This window comes from Clarias gariepinus, chromosome 5, assembly GCF_024256425.1.
Source record: "Clarias gariepinus isolate MV-2021 ecotype Netherlands chromosome 5, CGAR_prim_01v2, whole genome shotgun sequence".
NCBI classification, from domain to species: Eukaryota; Metazoa; Chordata; class Actinopteri; order Siluriformes; family Clariidae; genus Clarias; species Clarias gariepinus.
In genome coordinates this window covers 23,805,342-23,827,226 of record NC_071104.1, presented here as the reverse complement: position 1 = coordinate 23,827,226, position 21,885 = coordinate 23,805,342, and the positions used below count along the sequence as shown (strand labels likewise).

General features: G+C 37.2%; 1 protein-coding gene across 3 annotated transcripts in view; it reads left to right on the top strand.

Annotated features, from left to right (window-relative positions):
• The window catches only part of mylka (myosin, light chain kinase a), a 61,858-nt gene that overhangs the window by 34,068 nt on the left and 5,905 nt on the right, over positions 1-21,885 (top strand). For all 3 annotated transcript variants that reach the window (XM_053496383.1, XM_053496382.1, XM_053496384.1), the window contains 16 exons: positions 929-1,081; positions 3,890-4,027; positions 4,983-5,180; positions 5,358-5,604; positions 5,985-6,059; positions 6,390-7,180; positions 10,194-10,310; positions 10,724-10,792; positions 16,365-16,412; positions 17,115-17,242; positions 18,325-18,481; positions 19,854-20,168; positions 20,272-20,304; positions 20,468-20,558; positions 20,672-20,875; positions 21,029-21,246. In XM_053496383.1, the coding sequence (XP_053352358.1) occupies positions 929-1,081; positions 3,890-4,027; positions 4,983-5,180; positions 5,358-5,604; positions 5,985-6,059; positions 6,390-7,180; positions 10,194-10,310; positions 10,724-10,792; positions 16,365-16,412; positions 17,115-17,242; positions 18,325-18,481; positions 19,854-20,168; positions 20,272-20,304; positions 20,468-20,558; positions 20,672-20,875; positions 21,029-21,246 (2,982 nt within the window). The remainder of the gene's footprint in view (positions 1-928; positions 1,082-3,889; positions 4,028-4,982; positions 5,181-5,357; positions 5,605-5,984; positions 6,060-6,389; positions 7,181-10,193; positions 10,311-10,723; positions 10,793-16,364; positions 16,413-17,114; positions 17,243-18,324; positions 18,482-19,853; positions 20,169-20,271; positions 20,305-20,467; positions 20,559-20,671; positions 20,876-21,028; positions 21,247-21,885) is intronic.

Here is a 21,885-nt window from a genome sequence, read left to right as displayed (position 1 = left end):
GTGATTATGTGCCAGATTATGTAACAGTATCACATGAAACTGGCTGGACGGAATTTAATGAAACTTTTGCAGTGCTTAGATATCTTAAGATGCACCATAAGTGAATTTAAAGTGTTGAGTAAAAGTGATATTATGAATAGTTATGTGCCAGATTTAATAATCTGCTTTTAAAGAAGTTATTAATAAGATACTTGCTCAATGAAAACCAACACCTGCACCAATAGATATTAATTAGAAAATCTAGATTAATATTTTCATTGAAGTGGTATAAGTGAATTTTAACACGCTGGAGTCGTTTTAAGACTAAACTTAATCTTTATCCAATTTACTTTTTTTCATTTCTCGTCTGTGATGCACTGAACAATTACCAAACAGGGAGTGTATTTGGCTGATGACGAAAGAAATACAACCTGGCGTAAACACAGTGGAAGAGACCTTTAGTAGTTCACTGTGTAATTTCACTGTGTAATTTCATTCTGTGGTTTTTTTTTTGGTAAGTAAAGAAGAACCTTCTGTAAAGCTTTATTTGGAATCATCTTTCTGTTATGGATAGAACCTATAAAATAGTTTTGATTTCACCTGGCTTCAGGTGTCTCAAAACATGATGTCTCTCACGCTACCTTATTGGTACAATAGAGAAGAGTTCCATAAAAGATATCAGACTCAGATGTTGTCATAACCTGAATTTTATGAATTAATACTTCATCTTAGTTACGTTCTAGTCGCTTGCAAGCAGTGTTGAAGGAGAATATTACCATCTGTTGCTCTGTACAGTAAATACATGACAAATATTAGTTTCATGAGGAAATGTTCACATTTGTGGTAACTCGCTGAACTCTTGTATGGAGGAAGTGGGATAAAATATAACATGTGCACATCTACATGTTATCAAGATCCTTTTAATGGTATGTCTTTCTCTTTCCCTCAGATAAAGCAATCCCTTATGGAAACACTGTGTTTGATGGAGTTCAGGCTCACCTGACCGTACAGGATGCAGTGTGTGCTGATAATGGATTGTACTCCTGTGTAGCAGAGAATGAGCATGGGCGAGCAGTATGCACTGCCCAAGTGCTGGTTAAAGGTATGAGCATCTTGTCAACTGTCCCTGGGAATCAAAATACACACAATCACCAGAGAATGGTTGTGAGCAAAGGCGACACTTGTGAAAAGACATTAGCTTAGTTTGAGTGAAACCCTGTCTGAGGAGATTCTTCAAGAATGCAAGACACAAATTAAGATATGAATAAGATAAGATAGGAAGGTTAAATGCATGTTCAGGAATTACTGGATTATACCCCAAACACAGACATACCACTGTTTTATACACAGAGCTTGAGTCATGCAAGCTCTCGGGATTTTAAAAGACTCCGGGTGGAAAAAAGGAAAAAGTCCCCACTGCTCAAATGATCTGACTTTTGTTTGGATGTGAAGAGCAGGAATTGATTTATTGGCATTAGAGCAAATATTTTGATCAAACATTGCCTTTTTTTAAACTTTAACAGAAAGACCTCCCTAACAAGTCTAACTCTCTAACCTTTTTGCTGTGGAGATATACATAGTCAGGTTCAGGTTTAAGTCTAAGTGAATCCCATGGCTGTGCTTTTTCTAGGAGATATTTCTGTAGGATTAAAAAAACAGCTGCATTCTGTGTTCCTGCTTGCGTTGCTGCTGTCTGTGAACTGCTCTGTGGCAAAGGATCAACATTGATGGGAGTTAAAAATGTGAAATACCAGCATTTTCCCACACAGCCATGGCTGGAACTGATAGGCCAGTCCTGCGTGTCCCTCTGAAGGACAGATGTGGAGAGCAGCCAGTATAGCAGACAAGAAACAAGTAATAATAGGTTTCTTCTTTTGAATAAATGACACATAATGCATAAATAATTTCCAGATTAACAGAGACATTTAGTTGATGAAAATAATGAAAGAGATTTTTGAAACGACATGGAAGTGGCCACTAATCACCGTTCTGCATTTCTGGACTTTTCGAGCTATATATAGGGAAAGCTGAAGGAGTTGATAAGTAATGCTGAGAGTAAGAGAGGCTGCTAGAGTTTAATAGTGTAGATAAGATTGACATCATATTGTATAGATAGTGTTGTTCTAAATTGACTTTTTTTGTGCATTTATTTAAAGCACATTTTAGCAGATAAGTAAAGTCTTTATGGTAGCCGAGTGGCACACAGTCGGTTTGGGGGATTTGTGTTTCGAGATTATTCTGGATACATTTTAAACTGCTTTTGTAGTTTTTGTAGAAACCCATTACCTGGTCTTTTTTATTTAGTCTCCAAACATAATAAAAAGGATCATATAATATGAAACATCCCCTACACCTGGGTGATTATTTGATAAACATCAGACTCTCTGGTATCATATTAAAATTAATAAGATTATAGCCATTTTCGCTGTACCATGTAACTGTCCTCAAACATAAAACACACTCCAATTAGAATAAGCATGCATGCACTAACACACACACTCACGCAAATATGCACAAACATGCAAAAATAATCGCGCACACACATGCACACAAACCAATATGTTTAAATCAATAGTATGTATAATAACATTTGGAACCAATTAAGAGCAAAGTAAAAATAAATAAAAAAAAGAATTATGTATTAACACTATTGCGTACATGCAGTTGATGTCTCAGCTTGGCCTTGATCCATTACACACAGTTTGTTTTTTAGATTGCCACCATTTCCTTTATTTAAGCTCGTCCATAACCTGTGTCTAGAAAAACCATAAATGTTGGATTAGGCTTGGAATGTTCCTAAACAACAAAATAACAAAGAAAATAAATTTTGTTCATCATTTGTACAGCTACTGTAGCAGGTCCAGGTGGAAATGATTAAATAGCAACTTGAATATATACAACTTGTACTGCAGTTGACATTGCTCAAGCTTCCATATACTATAGGATCCTCTATATATTTAATCCTTTTAAAGATTTTTTGCAACAGAATATATATACTGTGTGTGTGTGTGTCTGTGTGTGTGTATATATATATATATATATATATATATATATATATATATATGTATGTGTGTGTGTAATTATTATTATTATTATTATTGGTTTTTTTTTTTTTTTATTATTATTATTTGTCACATGCGCTCTGATCCCCAGTTTGAAAGCTGGTTGCAGGGTTAGCCTGTTTACAGCCGCCCTGGAGCAGATGGGGTTAAGGGCCTTGCTCAAGAGCTCAACAGTGGCAACTTGGCAGTGCTGGGGCTCGAAACCCCGACCCTCCGATCAGTAACCCACAGTCTTAACTGTTTGTGCCACTCCTGTCCTATATTGCATTTAAATGCAAATCCTAAGGTTAGAAATGTAAAATAATCACCTTCCTGTTAGTACCTAGTCAAGAGAATTAATGTGCCAGCTTGCTGATGGTTTGTTCCGCATCCCCATCTTTTTGGTTTATTTTTAAATTAAATTAAATTTACTCCTAATCATTAACCTTTTTTATTCATGCCACTGTAGCTCTTTGGCTTGTTTCTCTCATCCTGCATACTTCCATCAGCTTCTCTGATTTATTCATCAGTTCTGCAGTTGCAAAATTTCTTGGCTGTTCCCATTAAGAGTGAACCAGTCCTTGGTGACTCCCCTGTTGGGAGGGATCGGTAAGGGTAGGATATTTTAGAGTAGTAGATCTCATAATATCTTTCTGGTCTTCTTGGAGGTGATTTGCAGTTCTGTTTGAATGAATTGTGTGAGATAGAGGCCAATAAAATAATTACATTACTCAGGTACTTGGGCAACAAGTCACTTGTTTTGTTCAGGTTACAAAAAAAAAAAAAATAGAACAGCTATACTCTGAAGAGTCATATTTTAATCTTATTATATTATCATATCTAATTTTCTTTCTGTGTGGTTGTTCCAGCCAAGTCCGTTGTTAAAAGACTGGTTGCTGTGCCGGTCCCAGAACAGAAGAGACTTTCTGCTCCTGTGTTCCTAAAAGAACTATGTGACCTGAGGGTCATGGATGGCAGCCAGGTTACAATGACTGTGGAGGTGACGGGTAAGAGGCGTTGTTCCATCTAAAATGCATTGTTACTTCTGTACTGTTTCTTTGGCACATCTTTTCAATCAGGAAGTGCAGAATAATTAATTCGTCTTAATTAACTTCTTCATCCCAATTATAGATGATCCAAATCTGATTCAGAACTTTTCCTGGAAACACTGGGCACGAGGCAGGAAATATATCCTAAATGGGATGCTAGAGCTTTAAAGAGCACCATTCATACACTTGGTCACGGCCTGGGGCAAGTTAGTGTAGTCTTACTGACATGTTTCTGGAAGCTGGGAAGATTATAGACAAAATCCTATATGGATATGTGGAGAACATGTGAAACTCTGCACAGATAATAACCAAATATCAGGATAGAAATGGTGAACCTGGTGCTTTTTCGATAGAATCATACTGATTCCTAGCATTAATAATAATAATAATAATAATAATAATAAGTTTATTTTATATAGCGCCTTTCAGGAGACTCAAGGCCGTTTTACAATAACATTAGGATCTTAGTAGGGGAACGTATGGTAATTGCCTTTTTGGGTTTGTTTTTCTCTATATAGTATTTCTGCTTTTGTTTTTGTTTCTTGAGTCTGTACTGTGTCTTTCTTTCCTACTGTCCTACGTGTTTTCTGACATGTCTTTAATTGTTTTAGTAACATTTCCTCTAGTCTCTCTCAAGATCTGTTGTTTGTAATGTGGAAATGCTTTCCCCCCTCAGGGCCTTTCCTGTATATCAACACTTCTGTCAAATATCTTACACATTTCTTACAGACTGTACAGTAAGGCAAGGGCTAAATTGGAAACATTCTGGTTTGTCAGTTTTAGCAACAAAAGCATTACATTGTCATCCAGTATGAGCTATATCAGTGTTGACTGATTGAAATGATTTGTTTTGAATATCGAGGTGACATGCAGTGACCCCAGACAAATCTAAATTTCATGATGTGGTGTTTAGGACATCCTGCTCCAGAGGTGCTCTGGCTGCAAAATGGGAAGGAGATTCAAGAGTCTGAAGATTTCCACTTTGAGAGCAAAGGCAACCAGCACAGCCTCGTCATACAGGAAGTGTTTCCAGAAGACACTGGCACATATACTTGTGAAGCATGGAATGAGGTTGGAGAAACTCGTACCGAAGCTTCACTCACTGTTCAAGGTATTGATCACTATTATCACCTATCACTATCTTCTCAATTAGCACTTAAAGTGGTGTCTTTTATCTTAACAAAAGGGCTGCATTGGGGCTGTTTGTGGAAGCAGGAAGTTTGCAGAATGATGAAAGATGCCGATGTTAGTTCACATGGAAGCATACAGCACTGTGTATCTGTTTCAGAGCCCCAGGATGGCGTACAACCATGGTTCATCACTAAGCCCAAGTCCACCACAGTGTGTGAGGGCCAGCATGCTTTGCTTTCCTGTGCCATCGCAGGAGACCCCTTCCCAGAATTCTTCTGGATGAAAGATGGACAGGCGGTGTCCTCTGGGCAGGACTTTGAGGTGCTGCAGAAAGATGATGTAGTTTCGCTCCTTATCAGGAGAGTGAAAGCTCAACATGCTGGAAATTATGAGATCCATCTCAAGTATGAGCTCTTTTTCTTTTCTAATGTTCTGTTCTAAATATTTCTTTTATATCCATGATAGAGCTTTGGAGTGAGCAACTTTAGTAAGAGGGCAAATCTTACTCGGGCAAGGTTATGTTTTGGGAAGAAAAGAGGAAGTCTCAATTTAAGTTGATGGGGTTTGTATTGTATTATTTATGAATGAGAGAAAAAAAACAATAGGTTTCAGTTCTGAAGTTTTGTACCTGTGTGAACAGAAGTGGTAAATGAAGTGCTTTCTCTTCCTTCAAAAATACAGTGCAAAAAACAAGTTAATTTCATGTTCTCAATTATTCTTAAGATAGTGCCGCTTCTCCATTGGTCTGCTAGTTTAAACCCACAAAATCTTTTGTTTTTTGCAGAAACAAAATAGGAGACTGCAGCGCAGTTGCCCCTTTGCTAGTTAATGAGGAGTCTGGGCATGAATCTTATAAAATGTAAGTACTTCTCTGTCTTTGTCCTCTCTTTTTCCATCACAGTGTTAATTATAGATGTGTCTGCTTCCAGGCTGATCTTCTAACCTGTAAACCCTCTAGCTTAACAATTTGTTGATGCTGGTTTCTCCAGCTGTTGTATGGCCCCAAGGGGAGTGCTCTAGCAAGAGAGCCCCTTTTAGCCTTCTTTCCTTATAAGGCTTCTGAAGTCATCTGTGATGTAACATTGTGTTGCGCTTAACTAAATCTCTGGTCCTTTATGCTGCTCTCTAGTGTGGGCTGTTCCTTTTTAAACATTGCTGTTTTCTTCATGCTGCTTTTCCTTCACTGTAGACGGGCTGATAAGAGATCTGGAGGGGTGGAGAGATTGGAGCAAGACTGGGGAGAGCAGAGAGAGGCACCAAGCTCGACGACGCTACTGTCAGAGCCGGAGGCGGATTTGGGCCGTTGGGAGCCAGAGGAGTCACTTGCTTCCCGTGGTCTTTTGAAAAGGCGAGTGGAGACCAAGGAGCATCGGGAAGACCAAATCCGACAGAAGGAGGCTGAGCAGATCGACTTCCGAACCGTCCTGGGCCGGAAAGTCACCACCAAGAGTGTCTCCGAGGAGGACCTGAAGGAGATTACAGCTGAGCAGATGGACTTCAGGAGCAACCTTCAGCGGCAAATCAAGCCGAAGACCCAGAGTGAAGAGGAAAGGAAGATTCATTTCCCTCAACAGGTGGACTTTAGAGCAGTGCTAGGCAAGAAAGGGACTGTGGGCCCCAAGTCTGCTTCTTCTTATTCTGCAAAAGCAGATCTAAACAAAAATGAGCCAACTGACTTTAGAGCTGTATTAAATAAGAAAAAAGCAAGTGTGGAGAATAATACAGAAAGCCCAGAGTTAAAAAACTCCACAGGCAAGAAAAACGATGTGAACTGTGTGCATGGAGGGATGAAGGAAATAACGAATGTAGCAGGAGGCAAAGAGCCAATTTTCACACAAAAACTGCGAGATGCGAGAGTGTTGGATGGAGAATGCTTACAGTTGCAGTGCAAGTTTACATCTGAATCACCTGCTACAGTCACATGGAGTCTCGACGGAAAAGTTATCAAGCCATCCAAATTTATCATCATTACCAATGAGGGTTGGTAAAAAATTTTTACTTTATTTTACTATATCTTTATAATAAAAAAAAACAAAAAAAAACAAGGGAATTATGTTATGAATTAAGGGCATAAAAAGAAACTAAAGCTCCTGTTCATTAATCCAAAATTAAATTAATCCAAAAACTATTATTTGGAATATGTTAATATTCATATTACCTGCAAAATCACAAAAATAACTTTGGATAAAGTTTGTGGCTTGTGTGCTTTTGTTTTGTGCTTTAGTTCACACTGTATTTCATGAGATAGGTTAGTTTGTCTCATGCACATTTGGCCAACATGCAAACTTGATTAGCAAAGTAATATGAGACTGAACTGTGTACAGCAGATTGCTGTGAATAATTTTTCGAAAATGTTCTTTTTAAACCCTTATCCTAATGTCCTTTAAAGTGAGAATTCCTTTCAGGTGCAGTTTTCGCTGAAGTCCTTAACCACTGAATGCCAAACTTGCTAGTGCTACTGGTCTTGTTGGACACAATGACAATTATTCTACTCACACACATGTACACAAAAGATCCGGATTTATACTGCAGTATTGCATGTATACCTGTACACAGATTAGCCATGACATTATGGCCATCTGCCTAAAATTGATTAGGTGTGCCTTTTGCCACCAAAACAGTCCTGACTCAGCATGGCCTCCACTGGACAAGTCCAAAGGATCAGACTTGTTTTTCCAGAACATTCCACAGATCCTTGATTGTATTGAGTTCTGGAGAATTTGGAGGCCAAATCAACTCCTCAGACTCCATGGTATGCCTTTATTTGTCATTTATTACTGCACACTGAAATAATATCTTTCAATATCCCAGCATGTTAGGAAGCTGGGGTCAGAGCGCAGGGTCAGCCATGATACTGTGTCCCTGGAGCACACAGGGTTGAGGGCCTTGCCCTGCATGTAGCAGGGTGCATTATCATGCTGAAAAAGGCCACTGCACTCTGGGGATACCATTTTCATGAAGGGGTGTACTTGGTCTGCAACAATGATTAGGTAGGTGTCAAAATAGCATCCACATGAAGACCATCGGTTCATAGGGACCGACATATTTTTTACACATGGATTGGCCTCCACAGAGTCAAGACCTTAACGCCCAACAGCGGTTCAACTCTCCCATCATCACTATAAGATTTTTAAGATCTTGGGAATATTGAGTGCTTTGCACCTCCAGGGTCTGGGATTCCGGGCCAGACTCGATTCCCGTCTTTGTGTGCATGGAGAATGGATGTTCGCCCCGTGCTTGGTGGGTTTCCTCCGGGTACTCCGGTTTCCTCCCACAGTCCAGGTATATGCAGAATAGGCCTGTAGTGTGCAAATGGGTGTTTTTGTGTGTGTGTGCCATGCGATGGATTGGCTCCCTGTCCAGGTTGTACCCTGCCTCGTGCCCTAAGCTTTCTGGAATAGGCTCCAGGTCTCTGCGACCCTAAATACAGGAATAAGCGGTTTAGAAGATGAGTGAGTAAAATAATAAGTTTGCAACAAAGAATTGCTGTTAAATGGTGATTTTTGAGGCTGGTAACCGTACATTTAGTTTTCCTTTGCAGTAGAGGTAAGTTTTAGTCTTGCTTTCCTGGGATGGTCCTGGGAGAGACAGTTTCATAATGATGCTTGAATGGTTTTGTTAATTCATTTGACAGTACTTTTGCAAGAACTATTGCAGAAAAGCTGACCTTTGTGTCTTAAAATAACAACTGTTTTTGTTGTTGTTGCTGTTGTTAGAAAATAATTACCAAATTCCATGTGTTATTTCATAGTTTTGAAATCTCCAGTATTATGTAGAAAAATAAATCAAAAAAAATAAAAAAAATTTAACTGGTGTGTGTGTGTGTGTATTTTGATTTATACACACTGTTTACCTAAAAAAGAAAATTAACTATCATGAAAATGTATATGTTCTTTCAACATTCACAAAATAGACTTGGAATATACTAAATTCTAGATAAAAAGTTAAATATTTTAAGGCTTTTTGTTTTAATCCTTAGTATGAACTACAGCATCAGTGTTTTATGGCGTGGAGATAATCAGCCAGTGACACTGCTCTGGCATTGTTAAAGACCAGGTTGCATTGATAGCAGCATTTAGCTCATATGTCTTGTTCCTTTCTCCAGACATTGATTATCCAAATCAATATTTTTGGACATTGATATCCAAATTAAATGCAAAAATTTACTTCCATCAGAAAAGAGGACTTTGCACCACTGAGCAATGGTCCAGTTATTTTTGTCTTTGACAATTTCTTTGGTTCAGCAGTGGCTTGATTCTAGGAATCTTTTTTAAAGATGAACTGTGTGTATAAATAAAAAATACACACGCGCGCGCGCGCACACACACACACACACACACACACACACACACACACTAGTTAAACAGTTTTAACCCATTTCCTGAAGATATATGTGCATAGCGGCTCTTGTTGCAATGACTCCAGCCTCGTTCTTTTCCTTGTAAAGCTCTCACAAGGTCTTTGATTGGCTTTGCTTGACAGTTTTTATACGTCTGCCATCATCCCTCATGGTTGTGCACAATTTCCCACCACACTTTTCCCTTCCAGTCAACTTTCCATGAATATGCTTCAATACAGTAACATGTTTGGATTACGCTCTTTGTGGATGGTCTTCTGGACAACTTTCAAGTCAACAGTCTTCTCCATAAATTTACTGAACTAGACAGAGATCTCCACTGTATTTATACTCTATGAATAGTAATTTACATAAACTCAAGATTAAATAGTTCAATATTTAAAGATACTGTATTTTTTCTGAAATATATGAAAGTTTTGCTATTTTAATTTAATTATGAAAGAAAGTTTACCTTTTCATAATATTCTAATTATCCAAGGTGCACATTCTTGTCTGTGCACTGACTAAACATTAGAAATTGGTGTAGACACATTTAGCAAAAACACATTTTACTTTTGAGTGTGAAACAAAGTGAAGGTATTTTTCCACTGTTTACGTGGTATGTGTGGATGTGTGTGTGTGTGTCTGCATGACCAGGTGGTCTGTGCTCCCTGACCATTGATAAGGCCTTGCCTGAAGACGAGGGTCAGTACCTTTGCAGAGCTGAAAGCAGTGCAGGGAGTGCGGAGTCCTCCTGCATTGTGCTGGTTGATGGTAAGCAAATTGACTTTTGGTACAAAATGAACCGCTACCATGCATCCTGTGGATATTTGATTTACAATGAATGCTGTTTAAGCTCAGTGTTGCAGGAGCTAGCCTTGTCTGTCTGGGTTTGGGAGCATGAATGGCTGACTCTCCTTCCAACCCAACCAGCATTGCCTCCTAGCTGCATGTCGCTATACAGTATGTGCAGACAGGATGTAAAAATAAAAAATTACAGTCAGTTGGGCTTAAAACTTCTGCCATGCGCGGGAATATTTATACATGACTTTAAGGTTGTTGTTTTTTTTTTACATTTTGATAGATTATTAATGCATCCCAATAGATGCTCTATCACTCTTATTTTTTCTCACCCTGCATACATTTTAAAAAGTCAGCATTTCACATGCTGTCTACTGTTGCTTCAGATCCCAGTGCATCAAGCTCAACACCAGCTGACAAGAAAAGCAAGAAGCCCTCCACTCCAACCACTGAGAGTAAGTTTCCAAAATATGCACTTCCTTTTTTTTATTTCCCAAAAAGGAGAGGCATGGGAGACCTGTCTTTCCCACTGCTGAATGCAAATTGGAACTTTCATATACACACACACTGTTAGGTTGTAAATTTAGTTAATTTTCATCATATTTTATTGTTATTGTTTAAGTTGAACAGAGAATGTTAATATTTTCTAGAATTTGGGAATTGGGATTTAGGCTCTCTGAAATGAGTTTATAGAGTGAATTTATGCATTCAATGTTTGAGCCTATCTAAGTTCAGTACTTTTGGGTCAACTGTTTTTTTGTTGTTGTTGTTTTTTTTTTTAAATATATAATAACTAAGAATTTTTTGTATTTTAAATGTGTTTTATATTATGAGAAAGTGAACAAAGTGTTATTTCAGTAGATTTATACAGGGTTCATGTCGGAACAAAGCTTTTTACCAGATGATCCAAATGTAGTGTATGAGACTGCAAGGAGTGAAAATAGGAAAGGGGAAGAGAAGATCAACGATCAAGCTAAAGCTGAGCCTTTTATTGGATGGCCTCATTTCTTTTAAACTTCCATGTATGGTCTCAGTCATCTATTTTTCTCCCTTTATTTTGTCACACACACACACGCACTCATGTTGCCACACACACACACATGGGCACACACACACACTTTTTTCCCCTCTCTACCAGTTTGTCTGCAATGTCATTCTTTTTTAGCTCTTAGTAGCGCATTATAGGGTGTGTAGTGAATGAGGGATCCCCAGTGTAGAAAAAATAAGTCTTTTGATTCGTATTCATTACTTCTCTTCGAAGAGCGTAGAAGGTAACATAAAAGGGCAGTCTCCAAAAGAATACTTACTTATGTATGTCCAATTTTAGAATTTTAATGTCATGCAAAACTTTTCCTCTAACTTTTTCCCAGTAGCATAGTTTTAGTCCTCAGTGACTGTTCTGATTTTAGCTTCGGGTGTTCAGGATGTTTTAATAGTAACTTTGGCCCCTTTCGAATATGAAATGCTGTAATCATTTGATAAAGTTGAAAGGAAGTATTTCACTTGAGAAATCACCTGCACTGTCTCATTACTCTGTTATATTAAAATGAATATTACTCTGCATATTAAAATGTGGCCTTGCTTCACATTAATAAGTAATGATGTCATACATGTACTACACTGATACTATATTTCCTTTTCCTAATTTTTATTCAACTTTTAAGTATATACTTTAAGAACATTAATAGAGAGGGTAGTTAATTTACTTCGGTCTTTTTCCAACTAGGTGTACAAATTTATGAAAAAAATGAATTACTACTTGGCTAAAAAGGAACAGTAAGAAGGGTCATATTATTGAGTTACATCAAGCAAGGGAAAAAAATAAGGAGATTTTAATAAAACTGGGGTTGCATGGTAAAATATCTATAGTAAAAACCTGAGTTATGTTTACGAGGTTAATGCAAGAACATTTTCATACACACACAATGTGAGAAGAACAATGTGAGCATCAGGACTAAACAGCTGTATATGTGGTAAAAAAACAACCAATCAAAATATACTTTATCACTGTAGCTACAATGTCGGTCTAAAAATAAACAGTCAAATAATTGGCCTGCATCAATTAAAACAAAGCAGCCAAAGAGAATAATAAAATTACTGAAATTGTACTTAAATACAGATATATGGACTTTATTACCAATTTTTATGCCTAGTTATTTCCTACCCACCCTTTATTATGCAGCTGCTAAAAGTCACTGGGTACACTACAGTCTAATAGTATCTACAGTGATGAGAATTGCTTAATAATTGGCAATAGCAAATCAGCATTTTAAAGATGTAGTTGATATGAGCAACTAAAAAGCTTTTTTGCCTCCTAACTTCCCTTTGTCTTGATAAGTGGACTCATACTTCATATACCAAATAGAATTTTCCCATAAGAAATAATGCAAAGTTAAATAATTTGTTCCACAGTTAAAAAAAAAAAAAAAACATAAAAATAATTAACACAAAATATTAAGTAGAAATAAAACAAATTAACCTGCACTTTGTATGTACATGTGTATGTATGTGATGTATGTATGTGTGTGTGTGTGTGTGTGTGTATGTGTGTGTGTATGTGTGTGTGTGTGTATGTGTATGTGTGTGTGTATGTATGTATGTGTGTGTATGTATGTATGTGTGTGTATGTATGTATGTGTGTGTGTATGTATGTATGTGTGTGTGTGTATGTATGTATGTGTGTGTGTGTATGTATGTGTGTGTGTGTGTATGTGTGTGTGTGTGTGTATTTGTGTGTGTGTGTGTATTTGTGTGTGTGTGTGTATTTGTGTGTGTGTGTGTATTTGTGTGTGTGTGTGTATTTGTGTGTGTGTGTATTTGTGTGTGTGTGTGTATTTGTGTGTGTGTATTTGTGTGTGTGTATTTGTGTGTGTGTATTTGTGTGTGTGTATTTGTGTATTTGTGTGTGTGTATTTGTGTATATGTGTGTGTGTATTTGTGTATTTGTGTGTGTGTATTTGTGTATTTGTGTGTATTGGTGTGTATTTGTGTATTTGTGTATTTGTGTGTGTGTATTTGTGTATTTGTGTATTTGTGTGTGTGTATTTGTGTATTTGTGTATTTGTGTGTGTGTGTGTGTGTATTTGTGTGTGTGTGTGTGTGATTTGTGCGTGTTGTGTGTGTATTTGTGTGTGTGTGTGTATTTGTGTGTGTGTGTGCTTATGTGTGTGCGTGCTTATGTGTGTGTGTGCGTGCGTGTATGTGTGTGTGTGTGTAGCTAAAGTAAGAAGCCCCTCCCCCTCTCCCCCTTCTCGCCTTACACAGTTACCCTACCTCCACTCTTTTTACACACACGCGCACACAATGCAAACACTGTTTTATTGGAAAAATAAACAAGAACTTGATTAAGCGACACACTAACAGAATCTCCGCTGTAAACAGTAAAGTAACAAATTAACCTGCACTTTACCTTTGAAAAGAATCGTGACCGAGCAGTGTTTCTGTGTAGAGCAGAGAGAAAGAGTATGTGTGTGTCTGTGTGTCTGTAAAGAAGGGCGTGCACACAGATACAAAGAGCAGGCTAATACAGAGAAAAAAATGGATCTTTAACATCTTTAATGAGACTTGCTTTTGCTTTACACACACGCTATACACACGCATACAGACACAAAATAAAACATGTTTTATGCGCACACACGTTGTCACAGTGTTATAATAAAGTACACGCATGCACGGATGTTAATTATACCAATAAGAGACGCGCACTAAGACCCAGCAGGGGAGACGATTACCCACAATTCCACAGTGCAAGAGACAGAAAAACCATTGGCTCAGTTGTGATGAAAACAAGAAGCGCATGCATGATACATGATACTCAGTACTCGTAAACCAAGACTTGTTTGTTTTCCAAGTTAAAATTTATTTAAAATCTTTGCGCGTCTTACGGAACTATCGCAAACTGTTAAACTCGCAATCCGAGGTTTTACTGTAGATACAATGTACATGTATATACACACACACACACACACACATATACATATATACAGTACATATTGTATATGTAACTTTGCTTATATCTGACCAACGTATTCAAATGTTTTACATATAGGTGCTGTAAATACTGTTTTTTGGTTCACTTTAAAACATGATGTTATAGTATATCGGCACGAGTGCACATACACTTACAGCAGACTAGTGATAATTTCTCATAAGATTGTGAGACAATATACACATATGTATTTAGATATTAGCTGCATTAGAAATTACATAGAAAATAAATTATAACTACAGCAAAATGTTGTTGCAAGTAAACAAAAATGGTGTGTGAGCGAGAGAGAGAGAGAGAGAGAGAAATTTTGGTGGATTTTGTAAATATTTGCTCCTGCAAGCCATTTACATAGAAATGCTCAGCATGTTTTGTTCATGTTGTTTACAAACAAATCTGATTTATATAATGAACACAAACCTTCAGGACACGGGTAATCAAAAACTGACTTGCTGGTTTCCAATTCAAAAAGGGGCAACATATCTTCCAGAACTTCTTTTGGCCAGGTAACTTTGATTTTCTGGACAGACGTTTATCTAATAGTTTTTAGTTGTACATATGCTGATTCCATTGTTGTCACTTGGACAAAATCTCCAGTTCTGTCATCCCCATCAATCTTGGCTTTGAATTCGGGCTAAGATTTGTCTTACCACATGGTTTCAATCAAGTTTCATGACAAAACAAATTATTGAGAAGTGCTTGCAATAATAAAATCTTTTGTTAATAGCTGTGGTTTAAATATTCTCTACCACTGTACAGTATGTACATCTTAAATGAACTAAAAAATAGCATGTGGAAATGTCTGGGTGAAATGATTTCTGGTGTTGGTGATGTTGTACAGCTGATGAATTGTCGATACTTTGCTCTGTTCCTTTAATACTGACTTACAGCTTGGAAGCAAATCTGAAAATCAAATGTCTTTCTTTAAAAAAAAAAAAAAAAATCTAATTTCCATCAGCAATGCATTAGTATAAGAGTAGAGTGGTAAAACTGATATAGCATAGTGTTGGAAAGGGGGATGTTTTCATTTCCCTGAAACGGGGAAGGACTTTCTTTTGGACCAGCAAAGTAGCTGGAATGTGAGACATCCTACTAAACAATTCATCCTCAGTTTCTCATAGCTGCTGAGTGACATAGGCCTGGTACTGCTCCTGCTTGCTGATTGGGTTAGTTGGCTTCTTGACTACATTGTTTTCATGACAATAATCAGATGTAAAATAAATGTTGCCATGAACTGTTTCCTGGATTCTTTTGGGGACTAAATTTAGTATGCCCAAAAAAGGCAAACACAAGGAAAATAAGCAGTTGATCCCTCTTAGGACATGAAGAGAAAAATGAGGCACACTCTCTCCTTTCTCTCAAAGTTTGCTGAGCAACCGGTTTATCACCATGTGTTTTCAGCTTTTTAGGCCTTTTGTGAGGTTGAAATATTACCATAATGAAATGAATAAGGAATTAATCCAATTTTAAGATTGGGACCATGATCTCACAAAAAGAAACTCCGTTTAAGTAAATAAAACAGTACTGCATTCTTTAGCCCTGGTAATATTAGAGCCTTTTAAATGAGCTCTCAAAGATATGAAAAATGTGTGTGCATAGGAGATTATGAATATTTGACTGTTTATAAAAACATATAGCTTAGTTCTAAACATGAAAACTTTTGTTACCTTTTTTTTAGTACTTGGATATACAATAGGAAGAGCACAAAGTAAGGTGGCTGCATTACTAATAGTCAGTGGAAGCCTCCTTACAAAGAATACAAGATAAAGTGTGTGTGTGTGTGTGTGGGGGGGGGGGGTGAGTTCGATGGTGCATCTGTTCAGTGCTATTGTGAAGATTTTACAATACATTTGTGAAAAATACGACACATTGCCAATACTTTTGTTCACCCGTTTTTGTAAATAATGTAGAAAACATTATTGTGTGTTTTTTTGATCATATATTTGCTTTTCGACTTATGGTTGTTCACCTTATTTAAGGCACAGTAAAATGCAGAATTTTGATGTTGTTTGATTGTTTCTTTGTTTTTTTTTTTATTCTAGATGAGGCCAGAATCAAGAAGCCACCACCCAAAATACCTCCAAAACAAGGTATACAGGTCCATATATACACGCGTGCGTGCGTGTGTGTAGTTTGGTCAGCTTTTTTCCTCAATAAATGAAATCATCATTTATTAGTACTGCATTTTTTATGCTCTGGTTTGATTATCTGAATCATTTAATCGTGATAAGTATACAAAAAAATAATAATAATAATTTCACAGCACTGTATATGGTACCAGCTTATTCACCCCAAGGTCAGACCACGCAGTGCTCAGAGAAATATAAAAAAAAAAAACAGTCCATCATAGCACAGTTTAAAGAAGACTGAAGAAATATCGTTTATTTGGAAGGGTGCCAGGTGAAAGCCTCTCCCACAGAAATACCCAGAGTTGTGCATGGCAAGAGAGGGTTGATGATTTGAGCTTGACCTGGGCACCTTGCAGTCATTGCGCTGATGATGAACTCCTCTGTGTTCCAGACTATTTAAGAGGCAAATGGACCATCTGTCTGACTAATAGCTTTGTCGAAATTGGGTCATGCAACAGGAAAATACACTGTTTTTGTGTTGTTGTTTTTTTTCTTCTTTCCCCCTGTAACCTATAGCCAGTGAGTTGTCATGAGAATTCTGAAATCTTCCAAGATAAGCCGATACCTTACTTGGCCCATGAATGCCCTTACTGTTGATGCAGACTGGCACCAGATGGAAAAGCACTGAACCGCTTATGATGGTGTGTATGTACACTTTTCTAGGCATTCCTCCTCAGATCCTGCAGTTTCCTGATGATATGAAGATCCGAGCAGGTGAGCGGGTTAGTCTCCTCTGTAAGTTCACTGGAGCTCTGCCCATCAACTCCACCTGGCTCAAGTTCCGCAAACCAGTAAGCATTTTACACAATAACCAGCAATGATTTAACAAACTCTGACATGAAAATATCTGATTTAAATGCAAAATAAAAGCATTAAAATAAAGCAACAGCAAACCTTTGGAGATATGTGGGCTGATAAAATGATAATAATTATAATTTATTCTTATAAATGATAAGTATGAGTTATAATCTGGTGACACCCAGATGATGATGGCAGTCTGGTTCCTCTCTAGGTTTTTTTTCCTTAAGAGTTTAAATTGAATTATATCATTATTACAGTTAACTATCACTAATATAAAAATTAAGAATATAATCTAAGAAACTAACTTTAATGGGGGTTTGTGGCTGGTTGATTTATTTGTTTGGTCCTATGAGTTAAGTTTAAGTCATTTTGCTCATTGGAAAGTCACATTGATCAAGATGATTTTAAGGTTCCAGTCTACAGTACTTTTTATTATTATTGAGAGACAAAACAATGGTAGTGAGATGTAGAGTTAATGAATTGACAATCAACAGATGATGTAGGGCTTATGTAAATTACCATAAATAGTGGATGCAGTGCTTTTTGTAAATTAATGTAACCGGGAATAAAACAAGACTAGGCATTATTAGGTTATTGGATAATAAGTAGCATGAAGCAGGGAGCTGTTACCATCCTGAACGTGGTTATTGTTCCATGCACTTACCAAATTGTTTCCTTTATAACACACCAATCTGCCAACAATTACATCTTTTTTTAATAAAGAACACAAAATACATAATGTAATAAAAACACAGCATGTCACTTCAGCATGAAAGGTTTAAATCATCATCGTATCAATTACAGTATATGTTGTATTCTTTGTGAAAGATCAGCAATAAATTTTCATGTAGAATGTTTACCATACATAGCGCAGTGAATTAGTTGTTACTGCATACAGTATGTGATAATGGATTAGGGTTATGTTAACACACTTGTTCTATAATGTATTTTTCTTTCAAACCCATGAGGGGCCTCACGAAGGGCAACTGCATTTACCAGTGCATTTAAATCTAGATTTTGTCACCAGTTTTGTAACTGGTTTAAAATTGATTTCCTTGATCCCCCCCGGTAGATTGAGGATTGCACGGGGGACATCAGCATTGAGAGCACAGACTCCAGCAGTCAGCTGACGATAGCACGAGGCCAGCAGGAGCACTGCGGCTGCTACACCATCGAGTTAAGGAACAGCTATGGCATGAAACAAGCTGCGCTCAATCTCACCATAGTAGGTAAGACTCCATCAAAATCATAAAGATCAAAAGCACACCAATACCAACGTTGCTGCGCTGGTGTTTCCTTTCGTTTCTTGTCCACACTGAATCCTGTCTGGCCTTTTTCAGAGTTCCTAAAATGGTTTGAAGAAATGAAATCATTAAAGTCTACACTTTCTAAACTTTCTGAAGAGCTCAGTGTAATGCAGTAGATATGGTGTAGTCCTCAAGTATGTATGCCAAGTATAATTTATACTGTACTTCAAAGTTCAGAAAATACCTGACAATAATAATTCATTTTCTAAGAAGGACTATTAGAAACTTATTTTGAAAAGTTAAGCTGTGTCAGAACATTAACTTTTGTCTAATAAGTAGCTTATTTTTTGAAAAAAACCATAAGAAGTTATACTGATTAATCTGATAGATTAATTTGATAGATTTTATCATGATCAGAAAACACTCTCACTCACTCATCCTCGACTTAAGGCAATTTATCTCGGTCGAGATGTTTTTGGACAGTGGGGTTATACTGGAGAAACTCGTGCAGAAACTCCACATGTGGTGTGAACCAAGGCCCCTGGATCCGAGAGGCAAAAATGCTACCCACTGCACAAGCATACTGTATAAAATATGCAAAATATTACAAACAAAAACTCCTGTTACCTTCCACAAACATCCCAAATAGGTGGAGTAGCTGTACAATGTTTAGAACCTGTAAATATGACTGTGTATGTCTGGTGAATGTGTGCCTTGGCAATAACGTGTCCCATCCAGGGTTTTATTTATTTATTTATTTATTTATTTTACAATCTATCTTAAATATAACATTACAATACTATCTTACAATACCAATATCTTGTCTTAGGTTTGGGTGCAATAGCAACTGTGCAATAACACCATTTAAACCTGCAACATTATCCTAGTGCAATTCATTGCAACAGAACTGTGCAATAACATTTTAAACTATGCAATATTGGCGATAACGACTTTTTAAACTGTGCAATATTACCCCTGTGCAATTTGTTGAAACTAGTGCAATTTGTTTGTCTTAAAGTGCAATTATTGTTTTGTCTTTACTTTTTCTCTTGTATTTATACTGTACATTGTACTGTATTTTTTATTTTATTTGCACAATTTCTTCTTCGCTGCTGTAACAAAGAAATTTACCTGCTGTGTGACGAATCAAGGGATATCTTATCATATCTTATCCTATTTTATTTTATCTTATCTTTTCCCACCTCATACTCTGGAAAAGGTTCCAGATTTAGTTTCACCCTGACCGGGCTAAAGCTGTTACATGAAAATGACAACAGTGCTGACATTTTTATATTCTTTTGCTCATCTGGCTTCCCCCAGCATTGACCATGACCTCTTACCCTTTGCATTTCAGACAAACCCGACCCTCCTGCACGCATCCCAGCTGTCACAGACATCCGCAAATCCAGTCTGACCCTCTCATGGTACGGCCCCACATATGATGGCGGAAGTGCTGTTCAGTCTTACAAGCTGGAAGTCTGGAATTCCGTGGATAAGGAATGGAAAGGCCTGGCATCCTGTAACAGCACCTCATACAATGTTCAGAACCTGTTGCCTGATAGAAAATACAAGTTTCGTGTTAGAGCTGGAAATATCTATGGTGTTGGGGAGCCTAGCGCAGAGAGTGTCCCTGTTGAAGTTGGGGTGGAGGAAGTGGAAGAAGAAGATGGTGAGCACCACCTAGTGTTTAAAGAATTCAATTGTTTCTAAAGTTTTATTTTTCTATATCTTCATAGTGCTATTTAATAAGCTGTCTAATTGGTATTTAACAGAGAATAAAGATGACGTTGAGCACTCAGATGATGGTATGTGTTAAACCTCACCACACATAGCTTTTTAGATGTAATTGTGATCTTGACTTATATTGAGATTATTAATAATTTTTTGTCCTTTTGTGTACAGTATGTAAGTAATTGAATATGGTAATAAATTAGCCTCATCCATAGAAACCAATTTTTTCGCTGGCAGAATCAGAAAAGCAGCCCCAGTACAGAGACGTCACCATCAGAACAGATGTAAAAGTCAAAGACCTTTATGAAGTGGGTGAACGGCTGGGATCGTGAGTTTCATTTCTGTGATTTCTGTTTCAGCTTTATATAATAATACACAGTTGTATTTTGTTTTATATTTCATGCAGTGTGTCTCAGTTTGCCTTTCTTTGGTTTTTCCCAGGGGCAAATTTGGGACAGTGTTTAAACTTGTAGAGAAATCAACCAAAAAGGGCTGGGCTGGAAAATTTATAAAAGCATACTCGGCAAAAGAGAAGGAGAATGTGAGACAGGAGATTAAAATTATGAATGACCTACATCACCCAAAGCTTGTGCAGTGTGTGGATGCCTTTGAAGGAAAGTCAGATATGGTCATGGTACTGGAAATGTAAGTGTTTGATATTTTCCAAATATCTTGGCTTATTTAACAGTACAATTACACTTACACACAGATTTTTGGTTTGGACCTTGTACAGCTCTCTTATGTACTCACATCTTTAGACAGACCTGCAAAGATTTGATTCTTAGTCATTTCGTGCAGGGTCTCTGGAGGTGAGCTGTTTGAGCGGATCATCGATGAGGATTTTGAGCTGACAGAGAGAGAAGTGATTAAATATATGCTGCAGATTGTAGACGGGGTCAGTTTCATCCACAAAAAAGGTATCGTTCACCTGGACCTCAAACCGGAGAACATCATGTGCGTCAACAAAACCGGCAGCAAAATCAAACTTATCGACTTCGGACTTGCTCGCAGACTGGGTATGCCCTTTAGGGACAAAGATTTACTTCACATATGAAAAGAGTACCAGAATTAGACAATGTTCCAAAAATATAGTGTGGACATATTTTGCAAGGCAGTTCTAAAAAAAATTGACAGATTTTTTTTAATGATGTTTTGCTATCTGTGACTCTTGTAACCTTAAACTTAAAAGTTGTTTAGAGAATACAAATAAGGTTTGAACTATTTCGACTGTGTTGTTTAGTTAATTGGATTCCTTGTAATAATAAGGAATAGATTTGATACTAAAACACTCATGTTTATATCAAATGTCAAAATGAAATCTATTTTATGTTTTCTGCCTTGTCATGAGTTATGTATATTATACAGTATGTACTATAAATAAGTAAATTATTGAATACATTACATCCATTAGAACATACACTGCCCAGCTGAAAAAAAAGCCACCTATCTAATATTTCATTGGACCTCCTTTTGCTTTGATTATGGCCATGGCATCATTTTGTTAAGGTTATGCAATGTCACAACATCTATTTCAGTCCAGAGTTGCATAGATTTCTATCCAAGATTATGTGTTGTTTGAAGAACATCGGAGCCTCTGAGCACTGCGTAAAGCCTTCTCCAGCACATCCCAATGATTCTCAATAGGGTTAAGGTCT